The 14,317-nt window shown below is 42.4% G+C and overlaps 2 protein-coding genes and 1 long non-coding RNA gene across 3 annotated transcripts in view; all 3 read left to right on the top strand.

Moving 5' to 3' along the window:
- LOC136178908 (presequence protease, mitochondrial-like) overlaps positions 1 to 13,699 on the top strand; it is a 29,081-nt gene extending 15,382 nt beyond the window's left edge. Inside the window, exons 20-24 of the mRNA XM_065953337.1 lie at positions 11,344 to 11,456; positions 11,608 to 11,730; positions 12,903 to 13,048; positions 13,366 to 13,468; positions 13,606 to 13,699. Coding sequence (XP_065809409.1) covers positions 11,344 to 11,456; positions 11,608 to 11,730; positions 12,903 to 13,048; positions 13,366 to 13,468; positions 13,606 to 13,699 — 579 coding nt within the window. The remainder of the gene's footprint in view (positions 1 to 11,343; positions 11,457 to 11,607; positions 11,731 to 12,902; positions 13,049 to 13,365; positions 13,469 to 13,605) is intronic.
- Positions 1 to 14,317, top strand: part of LOC136179003 (uncharacterized) — a 254,514-nt gene that overhangs the window by 170,257 nt on the left and 69,940 nt on the right. The gene's annotated exons all lie outside the window — the stretch shown is intronic.
- Positions 6,334 to 10,585, top strand: LOC136178909 (presequence protease, mitochondrial-like). The gene is made up of 11 exons (XM_065953338.1): positions 6,334 to 6,462; positions 6,724 to 6,862; positions 7,621 to 7,737; positions 7,854 to 7,983; positions 8,160 to 8,280; positions 9,183 to 9,259; positions 9,372 to 9,537; positions 9,784 to 9,884; positions 10,248 to 10,368; positions 10,461 to 10,511; positions 10,565 to 10,585. The coding sequence occupies exons 2-11, from the start codon at positions 6,751 to 6,753 to the stop codon at positions 10,583 to 10,585; spliced, it is 1,017 nt and encodes a 338-aa protein (XP_065809410.1). The 5' UTR covers positions 6,334 to 6,462; positions 6,724 to 6,750.

Genomic DNA, 14,317 nt, shown 5'->3' with positions numbered 1-14,317 from the left:
GACCACACGAACTGAGACCAAGACAAACCTGAAATCAGAATGCTCAGAGACCGAGACAAGACCAAGGCAGGGCAAGACTGAGATAAGACCAAGACTATAAATATAAATAAAACAATCATCATCTTTAAAATCCGAGACCGAGATGAGGCCGAGTAAAAATGCTTTAGATTACGAGAAGAGAGCAAGACCTTTTAAAGATCCAGACCGATTTTGAGCACTACAACACTACAGTTTACCCACCTTCACTTCTTTATCAGGCACAAGTAAGTAGGCTCAGGACTGGTGAAATCAAACTTTGTAGTTATGTTTCAACAGTGAATAAAATATACAAAGCATTCATTATCAGGTATGTTCATATTCTGACTGAGGCTGGTTAAGTGTCCCTTCTCAGGTCAGTGGTTACACTAATGTGGGAAGGCAGCTTGAGGTGAGCACCTGCAATACAGGGCTGTAAAAATCTGAGAAACCACAGGGAGGCGTCAGAGTGCAACTGAACTTCACCACCTTAAGGAAATGTGTCAATACACCTTTTAGAAATGTGATCTTTGAATAAATGGTTTAGATGTTTGAATTTCGACCCAATAATAGTTAGTGAAGACTGGTTTAATCAAACTTTGTAGTAATGATTCAACAGTGAATACAAATATCTCAACTAGAGACGTTTGGATTTTTGACTGATATACTCCGCAGTCATTATCAGGTTATTTATTAAGTCTGGCTGAGGCTCGTTTGTGGAAATTGCAAAAGGCCGTTCTTTTTTTAAGTACAATAGAGCGACACCTAAACAGTCCAATAAGGAGAATGGTATTGGCTGAAACAGTGGATACTTTTATGAATGAGATACATTTCTAATGTGCAGCTATAAGTCCGTTCTTTTAGAAGACTAACATCCCACCAATAAACGATCAATTGTTTCGATCCAATCAGTAAAAGTCTTTAAAACAAGACATCTTCTATCATTTTACTCTCCACTGAAAGTCTGTTTCAAAAGATAGGTCTTACATTGTATTAAATTTTATTATTCAGAGAGTTTGTTACTTTGATTTTCAGATGCGGTGTCTTCCACATATCAGGAGCATAAAAACTTATTCTTCATCACTTTTTTTTGTCTGATAATATTTCCTGCAGCCTTCAGCCTCTGTGCTTTCTGATTAGTATTGTGTTATGATGTTTTTAGATTATGATAATTCATGTTTTAAGATACCTCATTGTACATATTTCTATCAATTGGGTAGATGGTTAGTGATACAGCACAGATAAGAGAACAAAAGTCATCACTAGCACTGACAGCCTTCATGACTTAAAGGTGACATAATCTCCTCCTCTTCAACCTGTTTAAAGAAGTCTCAGCGCTCCACAAAACATGTCTGTGAAGTTTCTTGTTCTAAATCCAGTCTGATCCTGTATTTGATCATGCCTATAAACCCCTCTATTTCAGCCCTGCTCAGAACAGGCTGTGTGTGTACGTGCGAGGGTGAAAGGTTAACAGAATGCCTGAGATCCATGTCTGCTGTGGTGCAAGGAAAACGAGAGGGACTGGTCAGAGGAATGTCCCACGTCCACATATGATATTGAAATCAAGAAATGTGGCTTTACTGGTTTCGTCAAAGTACCGTAGTATGCGAGTGAAGAAAAGTATAATCAGCTTTCTGTAGAAACATGGAAAAAAAACATAGATGTTAACACATTGTCCCCTAATGACTTACAGAACTCAGCAGAGTCTCCAGGAGTCCAGTTAAACCCCTGTCCAGCATGTAGAGGCTGGACAGAGAGGCGTCAGAGTTCCACTGAACTTCACCACCATTGGAAGATGTGTTTTCACATACTGGTGGTTCACATACTGGATTAAATACATTGACCTGACCTTGATTCCTTGTTTTTGACTATCAGATGGTCAAACTGATGATCAAGCAGATCATTGATATTGTCTTTAGACGTACTTCACCTCAGATTGAAGTCATAATCCTGTTTCAAATACAAACCTACCTGATTCCTACTGCTCCTTAAAATACAAAGCCTCCCCTTGCAACAGTCGGTTTGATTACAAGTAATGAAAGAATTTGGATATGTAGTAGTAGTAGTAGTAGTAGTAGTAGTAGTAGTACAACAATCAAAAATAGTTTTAAAAAACCTCACACTAACAGTTAAATGTTATCAAACCAATCCCTCACCAGGTACTAGCTGTAAACATAATTCCCATTCCAACAAAGTATTTGATTTGACCATGCGGCAACCAGTGTAGTGTTGAAAAATGAGGCCAATGTGGAAGTGCAAAATCCTGCAGTTCATCGAGTGTCCACTAGAGGCTGTTTTTACAGCATAAATAAACATGTTTACAGCCTGGTACAAAAAACAAAACAAGTCTGATTAGTTTTTGTCCTCGTGCACACACTGTACAGGGGGTGACTTTTTCTACAACCCATCTGTTTTGATTTTCTGAACGATGTTATCCATAATTAGGGGTGTAGCTGACATGATTGACAGGTGGGCGCGGTGTGAACGGTTCATCAAGAGGCTTAAAACCCGCCTCAGCTCCAGCTCTCAGTCTAGAAAGTTAGACTGAGACAGGATTTCCAGCATGGTGGCTGCTGCTGATGAGCCTCAGGAGCCCCTGCTGTAACAGATGGGTGACATCACTCAGGCTTCATCCATTAATATTTACAGTTTATGTTTCATACACATAATCCTCCTACAGTTAAGTAAAAAGCTAAATGGTTAAATGGCTAAATGTAGACCTTTCTATCAGCCAAGGGAGCTCAGCTCCACTATTGTAACTGCAGCCTACATCCCCCCTGATGCCGATGCTAAAGCTGCCATGAAGGAACTTTACACCGCTATCAGTAAACAACAGACTGCTCACCCGGAGGCTGCATTTATAGTTGCAGGTGATTTTAATCACTCAAACGTAAAGACAGTGCTCCCTAAATTTCACCAGCATGTTTCCTGCAATACAAGAGGAAACAAAACTCTGGACCATGTTTCCACAAACATCGCAGGAGCCTACACCACGACCCCCCTCCCCCACCTGGGACAGTCAGACCATCTTTCTTTGTTCCTCATCCCCAAGTACTCCCCACTCATCCAACGTGTGAAGCCATCAGTAACAACGATTAAAGTGTGGCCAGCGGGGACAGACTCTGTACTTCAGGACAAGTTCCATCACACAGACTGGAGTATGTTTGCTTCGCAGGCTACCTTGGGCTCTCACACAGACATTGACACCTACTCTTCTTCTGTGCTGGATTATATCAACACCACCATCGACAGTGTTACAACATGGAAGCAGATCACCACGTACCCAAATCAGAAGCCATGGATGAACAAGGAGGTGCGTCTCCTGCTGAAGGCCCACAACACCGCCTTCAGATCAGATGATGCAATGGCCTACAGCGTATCCAGGGCAAACCTGAGGAGGGGCATCATCAAGGCCAAGAACTGCTACAAGCTGAAGGTTGAGGAACACTTCTCCAACTCCGACCCCAGACGCATGTGGCAGGGCATCCAGGCCATCAGTGACTATAAACCCAGAAACTCCACCCCGATAACCACAGATGTCTCCTTCCTGAACGAGCTAAATCACTTTTATGCTCGTTTCGATAGAGACAACGGAGAGACACAGACCACGACCAGACCTCCTGCAGACAACCAGCCCCTCTCACTCACCTCCACAGACGTCCACGCTGCACTGAGCCGGATCAACGCTCGAAAGGCTGCTGGTCCAGATGGCACCCCCGGGCGCGTGCTTAGGGCATGTGCGGAGCAGCTCACTGGGGTTTTTACGGACATCTTCAACCTGTCCCTCGCCCAAGCAGCTGTGCCAGCATGCTTCAAAGCCACCTCCATTGTCCCAGTGCCGAAACACTCCAGCCCGACAGGCCTGAACGACTACCGCCCTGTGGCACTCACACCCATCATAATGAAGTGCTTTGAGCGACTGGTCCTAGCACACCTGAAAAACTGCCTCCCACCCACACTGGACCCATACCAGTTTGCCTACCGCAGCAATAGGAGTACAGAGGATGCAGTCTCCACTGCGCTGCACTCTGTGCTCACTCATCTGGACAATAACAACACATACGCACGAATGTTGTTTGTTGATTTTAGCTCAGCATTCAACTCTGTCATCCCCTCCAAGTTAAACACTAAACTCGGAGACCTGGGCTCAACACCTCCCTCCGTCACTGGATAATGGACTTTCTGACCAACAGACCCCAGTATGTTAGGTCAGGACACACCTGCTCCACCACCATCACACTCAACACAGGCGTACCACAGGGCTGTGTGCTGAGCCCATTCCTCTACTCCCTCTTCACCCACGACTGCAGACCTGTACATGGATCCAACACCATCATCAAGTTTGCGGACGATACGGCGGTGATTGGCCTCATCAGCAACAACGATGACACGGCCTACAGGGAGGAGGAACAGCATCTGGCCGCCTGGTGTGCTGACAACAACCTGCTCCTCAACACCAGCAAGACGAAGGAGATCATCGTGGACTTCAGGAGAGAAAGAGGAAGCACGCACAACCCCATTCACATCAACGGGATGGCTGTTGAACGTGTCTCCAGCTTCAAGTTCCTGGGGACCCACATCACAGAGGACCTCTCCTGGTCCACTAACACCTCCAGTCTGGTTAAGAAGGCTCATCAACGCCTCTTTTTCCTGAGGACACTGAAGAGACACCACCTGTCTTCAGCTGTACTGATGAACTTCTACCGCTGTGTGATCGAGAGCATCCTGACCAGCAGTGTCTCAGTCTGGTACGGAAACTGCTCTGTCACAGACCGTAAGGCGCTACAGCGGGTGGTAAAAACCGCCCAGCGCATCACAAGGTGTCCACTTCCTGCCATTGAGGATGTCCAAAGAACACGCTGTCTGCGGCGAGCTCGTGGCATCCTTAAAGACTCCTCCCATCCTGCCCACAGACTGTTTACCCTCCTGCCCTCCGGCAGGCGCTTCAGAAGCCTCCGGACCAGAACCAGCAGACTGAGGAACAGCTTTTTCCCCAGAGCTGTTTCTCTACTGAACTCTACCCCCCGAACTCTGAACTCTGTCTCTCTCTCTCTCTCCCTCTCTCTCTCCGCACCCTGCTGACCCCCCTTTCCCCTCCATATCACCTCACACCCATCATCCCCCCACCACTCCTCCTGGTCACACACACACATCTCTCATCCATCTGTATTATTGTATTATAGTATGTTCATATTATGTCCATAATCTTTATATTATCTGTAAACTAGTATAACATGCTCACTGCATCTTAATCTGTACATTATTAGTATAGCATGCTCACTGCATCTTAATCTGTATATTATTAGTATAGCATGCTCACTGCATCTTAATCTGTATATTATTAGTATAGCATGCTCACTGCATCTTAATCTGTATATTATTAGTATAGCATGCTCACTGCATCTTAATCTGTATATTATTAGTATAGCATGCTCACTGCATCTTAATCTGTATATTATTAGTATAGCATGCTCACTGCATCTTAATCTGTATATTATTAGTATAACATGCTCACTGCATCTTAATCTGTATATTATTAGTATAGCATGCTCACTGCATCTTAATCTGTATATTATAATCCTAAGAACACACTTATTTTGTAGCATTACTTATTTATAGCATTTATTTATATTTATTGCATCCCATTAATCCAGCCATCCAGATTTACCTAATAATTCACTTTTTTTGTCTACATCTGTAAATTTTGCAATTACTGTACATAACACAGAATTACTGTACATAGCACAGACTCTTGCACTCAATTACTGTACATAGCACAGACTCTTGCACTTTCTGCTTATTTGCACTTCTGGTGAGATGCCAAACCTCATTTCGTTACTCTATACTTGTATATGTGTAATGACAATAAAGTTGAATCTCATCTCATCTCATCTCATCTCATCTAATATGTCAGGAAGAATGATGATGTTAGTTATGTTGTCTCTGCTGAAATCTTGTGTTTCTACCACTATATACTCTGTGTATTTCTATACAAATACAGAATGTTTTAAACATGTCTAAACGTATGAGATGAGCTTGTTTTCACAGCAGTTTATTTGCTGATTTCTTCCTTTTTTTGATGAGTTGCAGTAAACTCAATAATCACAGAGAGTATAATATTTAAAGGGATTACACATGTGTATGAGAAGTAAAGTTTTAATCACTATACATCAATGTAAGAGTCAAACAGGACACTTAGATTAGCTTTATTTTGTCAGTAATGTTATAATCGCTTTGTGGATTCTGCTGCATGTTTCACATGTCGGTTTCATTATTCATGGCTGTATGTATATACATTTTTGTTTTTTCTAGTACATTGCGTCATCGTGGAACCACGACGGCGACCCGGTGGAGCTGCTGCAGATCAACGACAGCGTTGCCAAGTTCAAACAGACCCTGAAGGAAAACCCTCGCTTCCTCCAGGACAAAGTCAAACACTACTTTAAGGTGTGTGACACTGGGAAAGTACTTTTCTTCAAAACATCCAGAAATATGTGAAAAAAAGGTTTAAAAAAAATACAAGAATAAACCTTTTACAAGTCTCACTAATGTTCTCTGTAGGGGGAAATACTCGGTCTGCTCTTAAGGTCAAGCTCAGCAGCCCTGGAGTGTTTTAAGATCATGACAAAAAAACATGAACTTTGAAGGTTTTCTGTATCATTTGTGTTTTTTCTCTTCCTCTTCAAATCCCCATTACCCCCCCTACAGGAGAACACACACAGACTGACCCTGTCCATGAGTCCGGATGAGGTCTACTTGGAGAAACAGGCCAAAGCCGAGGAGGAGAAGCTCCAGAAAAAGATCCATGCTCTGTCAGACAGCGACAAAAAAGACATCTATGAAAAAGGTACAAATGATTGAAACTGCTCCACGGAGGAAATCTGTGTTTCTCTGCTTCTGTTAAAACACTTTCTGAGCTTGACTCTGTGAAATCACACAGAATTGTCTGAAGCAAACAGGCTTTTATTGGCTGCTTGATTGATTTGATTGAAGCCCCAAAAAATCCAATAAACCATCAGATTAACACAATAACTGGGAAAAAAACATCAAGCGCTGCAATGTGACTGTATACAGAATATATTCATGTTGACCTGTTCTAGATCCCTCATTTAGTCATATAGTGTTACAATGCTGCATGTTCAAACTAAACACAGGCAGAGTTATAGAGCATGAGGTAAACATATGTTGGAGTAATCCCAGGATGAGTCAGCAGAGGGCGCTAAACACCTTGAGGTGTTTTTATTGACACCAGTATCAGATAAATAAGATGTTTTTTGAGCTGCAAATCATTCAAAGCTGCTCTATAAGTTTTCAAAGACTGACATAAGTGTTACTGAATTGAGTGTCATTTGCCAGTTTTAGTCCGAGGGGGTGAGGAGTTGCCTTAAATATTAAAAACCGTCTTTGAGGGGACTTGTTAGAAACATTAAAGTACAGAGATTTACTGATGGAAAACCATAAAAGAACATTTCACCTGCATTCACTTTTCTGTTTATGACCCAACCAGTAAAACTTGTTGAAAGATTTCAGAAGGATTTGATTGAGGCACTTCTGATTGAACTGTCTGTTTCATATTCATGTTCTTCTTCTTCTTCTTGGGAAAAGGTCTGGAGCTGCTGGCTGCTCAGAGCAAAACGCAGGACGCCTCCTGTTTGCCGGCACTGAAAGTGTCTGACATTGAGCCCACGATCCCTGTTACTCCTGTTCAGATCAGCACAGCAGGTACGGCCCAGTGTCCGCTCTACACAAGTTTATAAAACATTATACACAACAAGGAAGAATCATCGAGTGTTGTGGTTAAAACCCCTTAAAATGTTTCCTCTCCTTGTCTCCTTCAGTCGGCGTACCGGTGCAGTACTGTGAGCAGCCCACCAACGGGCTAGTTTACTTCAGAGCCATGTGCAGTCTCAACACACTGCCGGAGGACCTCAGGCTCTATGTCCCGCTCTTCTGCAGCGTTGTCACCAAGTAAGTTCACCTGACAGTCGATTGGACCAGAGCAAGATTTCAAAATGTGTCACCTGGTATATGAAAAGTTTGAAGATATTATGCTTTATTGATCTTTTCTGTATTTGTGTAAGGTTTGGACAGGTGGTGTTTGAAAGCATTTTAAAGATTGCATGTGTGTCTGTTTGTTAAATCAGGATGGGCTGTGGAGGTCTGGACTACAGACAACAGTCCCAGCAGATGGAGCTGAGGACTGGGGGCATGTCTGTCTCCACCCAGGTCGTCCCTGACTCCACCCAGCTGGACATGTACGAGCAGGTCAGTACCAGCTTACTGTGTTTGAAAAGTCTTACAAATATATGGATAGAAGTAATGTTTGGACAGAGACATTTCTGGACAAGAATACTTTAGATGATGTAGGGAGTGAGTCTGAGCCTGAAGGCAAAGCTCTCCATTTACCGGTCACCTATGATCATGAGCTATGGGTAGTGACCGAAATAATAAGATGGTGGATACAAGCGGCTGAAATGAGTTTCCTCCAGAGGTCGGCTGGGCTCAGTCTTAGAGAGAGGGCGAGGAGCTCAGACATTCTGGTAGAGCTCAGAGTAGAGCCGTTTCTCCCTCAAATCTAAAGGAGCCAGTCGAGGTGGTTCGGCCATCTGATTAGGATGCCACCTGGACGCCTCCCTTTGAGGTCTTCTGAGCACGCCCCAACTGGGAGGAGACCCCGGGGGAGACCCAGAGTTTACTGGAGGGATTACTGTGTATATCCCCAATGGCCTGGGAACACGTCAGAATCCCTCAGGAGGAACTGGAGAGAGAGAAGTCTGGGTTGAATTACTACTGCTGCCACAGAGACCTGACCTTTGATAAGTGGAAGAAAATGGATGAATGGAGTAATGAAGTATGCTGCTCCATGTCAGGTTCCTTCATATATGACATCACATGTAATTTAGTAACTTTATTCTATATTAATTAAATGTTTGTTCTTTATTATGATGATTCTTGTGCATTGTGGAAACCCATCTTCTTTCTGCTGCGTCGTCTTCAAAAATCAAATGTCTCCTCAAAGCTGCAGAAATTGAAACTGAGTGATCGTGTGTTACATAAACAGAGGTTGTGATTTATCTTGGTTCAGTGTTTAACTGCTGCTGGTTACATTACATCGGTATAAAACAGGTAATCAAAGAAGAGTCTTGTCTCTGTGTTCTCTGTTCCAGGGTGTCCTCCTGTCCTCCTCCTGCCTGGAGAGAAACCTTCCTCACATGTTTCATCTGTGGAGCGACATATTCAACAAGTACGTCCTCCATCACTTCTTATAAACTGAGAGAAAATGTGTCCTGAAATTCGAGGAGGCTGAGAAGACAGCTCGATATTTATCTTTTTTTTTCTTTTTTTGTTCACTACAGCCCCCACTTTGACGAGGTGGAGCGCCTGAGAGTGCTGGTGATGATGTCAGCACAGGAGTTAGCCAATGGGATCTCCTACTCGGGCCACATGTACGCCATGACACGTGCAGGCCGTCACCTGACTCCAGCAGGAGACCTCAATGAGACGCTTGGTGGGATGGAACAGGTATGCACCTGGAGTGTTGATCCTAAAAAACTAAAATGATAGTGTCTGACTCCTGCACGTCAGCTTTAAGAAGTGTTGTCATAGTGATTTAAAGCTTGAAGTAAATTACGCAGACGCAGATTCAAGACATACAGTATAGCATGATTTCTTTCTGACAAGCAGAGACAATTTCATTTGTTCCTACTTTTTTGTTTTTCCATTCTCTCGCTTCATATTTGATCCATCTTTTATCAATGATTACTTCAGGTGAAGTTTATGAAGAGGGTCGCTGAGTTGTCCGACCTCAGCCAAGTCATCCGAACGCTCGTCAGGATCAAGAAGCATCTTCTCAACCCGGACAACATGAGGTGAGATGTTACACCTGAGGAGAGGTTTTCTTTTAAAAGGTTTTGTTTTGGGGCTTTTTGGGCCTTTATTTTAGAGACAGGACAGTGGACAGAGTCAGAAATCAGAGAGAGAGAGAGAGAGAGAGAGAGTGGGGAAAGCAGGAAATGAGCCACAGGTCGTCCGCTTGGAGGACTACAGCCTCCACACATGGGGCGTCCACTAACCACTAGGCTATGGTCGCCTCCATGGTGATAGATTTTTGAATGATGAAGAGATAGTGACAGTATTCTGCAGTTAATGTTATTTTAATTACTGCAACATGGTTTCAATATAAAGGGTCTGTTTGTAACATGCTCGTCAATGTAAATGTTTGTCTCTTACAGGTGTGCGATCAACACTACTCCACAGAAAATGTCGGACACGGCAGCACAGCTGGAGAGCTTCATGAAGGACGTGGCTGACAACAGAAAGGAGCGCAAACCGGTCAGAAGTAACATTATTGAGGTAAACTATCAACAAACAAATCAAAACATGAAAGCAGGCAGAATAATTCTTAAAATTAGATTTTAATATTCTCTTGATTTCTTTTTCTAAAGAGGCCTCTTGACCCATCGGATGTCTCGGGGCTGAGCCGGAAACTCATCTCTGTAAGTTTTCAGGAACATCTTACATTTCTGTGTTTGTTTGCTCGCTATGTCAGTGGTTCTCAACTGGTGGGTAGGGGCCCATAAGTGGGTCACAGAGCTGTTTTCAGTGGGTCGTGACTGAGTTCCTAGGGAAAAAAATGATGGTGTCAAAAAGTCTGTAAAGTTCTATGTTCTGTATCTTTGTTCTGTCACATCTTTTGAAACATCTTTCATTGAAAATAAACCTGATAGGTTGAACAATATCAGAAACTCTGGTCGCAGGAGGAGATGGTGATGAGTCCTAAAGCTAAACCCATTAAGAACCACTCCTCTAAATATATCCCTGCCATAGTGAGTTCACATTATATTAAAGGCAGAACCGTTTCTGCAGATTAAAGAAGATAAAATAATGGAAAAGATGAGGAAAGGCTGTCTTATAGAAACGCAAAAATACAGATTTTAAATTCAAAAATCTTTGAAGAAGCAAAATAACACCAACACAAAACAGTTGATCCTTTGATTTCAATAGTTGTGAGATCACCTGTAATTTTATTTTGTCCTTTATTATGAGACATTCCTTCAAAACAAAGTCCTGTGCATGCATGAGATTATAAATATAACGCTTATTGGTTTTTTTTTAATACCTGAGTACAATATTCCACCAGTACCGCTCAGCTCTCTTTTAACCATAGTTTACATCTTATTGTATAATATAACTGTTTTGTTTGTATATATACTGGTGGGTTTAGTATTTGTATATGTTCTATATTTAACTACTTCTCTACAGGTGTGCTCCGACAGGTTTTTGTTGTACTTGTACAGTGACAGTAAAGATCATCTTCTCTGATTTCAGGAGCAAAACTTCCAGCCGTGTCAGATGAAAACGTTCTTCCAGCTTCCCTTCCCTGTTCACTTTATCAGCGAGAGTATTCGTACGGTACCCTTCTCCCACCACGACTACGCCAGGTAACCACACCTGTACCTGGCAGGGATGAGCACTTCCTTTAAAAGTCTGATTTACACGGACAGTTCTTTGTCTTTCTACTTTTTTCTACGTGTAACTTTTAGTTCATCTAAAGTGTAATAAAAACTTTTTGTTTCCTTTTTTCTCTTAAAGTTTGTGCATCTTGGCGAGGATGATGACGGCTAAGTTTCTGCATGGAGAAATCAGGGAGAAGGGAGGAGCCTACGGGGGCGGGGCCAGGATGGGAGGAGGTCTTTTCTCTTTTTACTCATACAGGTGAGAGGCCGCGACACCACACTCAACAAAGTTTTAAAAAACATTGTGGAAATTGTAATGACGTTGAAATACAATAACAGTTCATTTTGTTGCCTTGGCTGAAACAAGTTTAATATTTTATATACACTCAGGCTTTCTCAAACCTTAGAAAACGATGTGCATTTTGGTTAATAGGTGTATTTAATGGAATCTAATACATAAAAAATCTCCGTACTTATGAAGGAGTAGAGGTAGATTCTATAAAAGGGGGCAGGCTGTGTTGTCTTCAAGATATGAATTTTGTTAAAGGTCACATATTCTCCTCCTCTTCAGTGTAAATAAGTCTCAGATCTCCTCAAAACATGTGTGTGAAGTTTCTTGTTCTAAATCCACTCTGATCCAATATTTGATCATGTCTATAAACCCCTCTATTTCAGCCCTGCTCAGAACAGGCTGTTTCTGTGTCTGTACCTTTAAATATGTAAATGAGCTGTGTTTGACCACACCCCCTCTCTGGAAGTGCTCGGGTGTCTCAGGCTTTCTCGCTACCTGCTCTATTGTTTACGGTGAGAAGGCAGACTCAGAGGGCAGAACAAACACCTAGCTGTGGGAGTGTCACCCACCTGGGGGAGGGGCTACTGCCCTTTGTGATGTCATGAAGGGAAAATCTCTAAACGACCTGTTTGAGTACACATTTTCTGAAAGGTGTAGCAGGCAGAAGACGGAGAGGATGGACTTTTCTCATCATTGGGGGGTTTGAAGACGGACTAGAGACACATAGAAACATGGTGAAGAGGATTTAACAGAATATGTGACCTTTAAAATGTATTTTAAATCAAGTTTTGGAGAGAGAAGCGAAAGAACCAAAGTTGCAGCAGCACTTATTTTGTTCTAATCGCATGAAATTTGAGTTTATTTGCTGAAAGACATTTGTTGCCATATTCTCAAATGTGACCTCTTCTTCCTCCCTTTGTCCAAAATGCAAAATCTTTATATTCCAAGAATATTCAGACGATCTGTCTGGAAAAAAAAAGAGACACAGAAGACTGAACAATTTACTAAGGGAAGCCATCATGGGGCGTTTTTGAAAGCTGTAATAAAATATTCCAAATGACTTCTATGTTTAAAAAGAATCTTCTTTGAGTTGAACAGTGTGTCGTTGATTTTGTATTTCTTTCTCGTACTTCTCTAAGGGATCCAAACTCGGTGCAGACCTTGTCTGCGTTTCGTCGAGGTGTGGACTGGGCGAAGTCGGGACAGTTCACCCAGCAGGACATCGATGAAGCTAAACTGTCAGTGTTCTCGGCTGTAGACTCGCCTGTGGCCCCCGCGGACAAAGGTGAGGAACGACTGAGTGATCCCTCCAGCTGCTGTCAGGATGCCTCACCTGATCCTCCTCCAATCAGATCTCTGGAGCTTTAACATCTCAGTACATCACTGACAACTTCAACATTAAAAGTCTTTAATGGAGTTTAAAAGCTTTTAAAGGATTAATGAATAAAATGATGAGTAAAAAGTTGAATTATAAGCAAGTTCAGATATGAAGAGATCTTCATTAGTTTTATTAACTTAGTCTCCGTCTCTGTTGTAAAGCCGTCACTGTCTCCACTTTATCTCTTAGCCGTCTGGTTTGTTCACTCTGTGTTTGTGTTGCAGGAATGGGTCGCTTCCTCAGCGGAGTCACCAATGAGATGAAGCAGAATCACAGAGAAAGACTTTTTGCTGTCACTCACCAAAGTCTGGTGGAAGTGGCTGAAAGGTACAAACTTTATGTCCCCTTACATAACTCAGAAATGAAGAGAAGGAGAAGCTAAAAGAAAAAACAGACTGACAAACTGTTCCCGTTTATTCCCACATCAAGTGTTAACTCGTGTCTTGTTTTCCCCCTCGCTGCAGATACCTCGGCGTCGGTCAGAGGACGTGTGGAGTTGCTATCTTGGGTCCAGAGAACGAGGCGATTAAAAAAGATCCCTCATGGATCGTAAAATAATCCAGTCTGTAGGTAACTTGTGATTTAAATACTCAACTGGACTTCTGGAGAATCACAGCTGCACGACTTCTTCTGTACTGAATGCTGAAAGTCTACGGTTAGGATTTTTTATTAAAGAGTCAAAAAGCTGAAGCGCACAATATCAAGAGGAGGACTGAGAGCTGCTGTCATGGTTCAGATACGTCTTCATTCTGTATATATTTAATGAAATATATGATCATGTTGGAATACACTATGTGAGTGAGCTCTTCTTTTTGGGATCATTGCAAAAGTATCATCAAGAGATATATCATTTATATAAACTTCAATCAGGTGTTTTTGTTTTTTTCTGCAGGATACAAATGACTTTCTTCCTCTGTGGTTTACTCTGGGAAACTCAGAGCAGAGGAAGAACATCAGAGCCATTCTGTCTAATTCAAACAACAAACTGAGTCATGTGCAAACACTCAGTCAGGTCATGTTGGTCTTTGTGGGGGCGCAGGTAGTCTGGTGGTTTTTGTGCACGCCCCATGTATGGAGGCTGTGGTCCTATTTTCCACAAATTTCACATTTTCATTGGTTCCTAAGTTAGGAAGTGATTGAACATGAATTATGATCTTAATATATTTCCCTCAGTAC

Source organism: Labrus bergylta, chromosome 4 (assembly GCF_963930695.1).
Source record: "Labrus bergylta chromosome 4, fLabBer1.1, whole genome shotgun sequence".
Lineage (NCBI taxonomy): Eukaryota > Metazoa > Chordata > Actinopteri > Labriformes > Labridae > Labrus > Labrus bergylta.
This window is presented reverse-complemented; position numbering and strand designations above follow the sequence as displayed.

Bases quoted from the DNA above. Each gene is read 5' to 3' on its own strand.
- LOC136178909 (XM_065953338.1), top strand. From the start codon at position 6,751: ATGAGTCCGGATGAGGTCTACTTGGAGAAACAGGCCAAAGCCGAGGAG. The intron at 9,885-10,247 runs GTGAGATGTTAC...TGTCTCTTACAG, and splicing joins CTCAACCCGGACAACATGAG to GTGTGCGATCAACACTACTC. The intron at 10,512-10,564 runs GTAAGTTTTCAG...TCGCTATGTCAG, and splicing joins TGAGCCGGAAACTCATCTCT to TGGTTCTCAACTGGTGGGTA.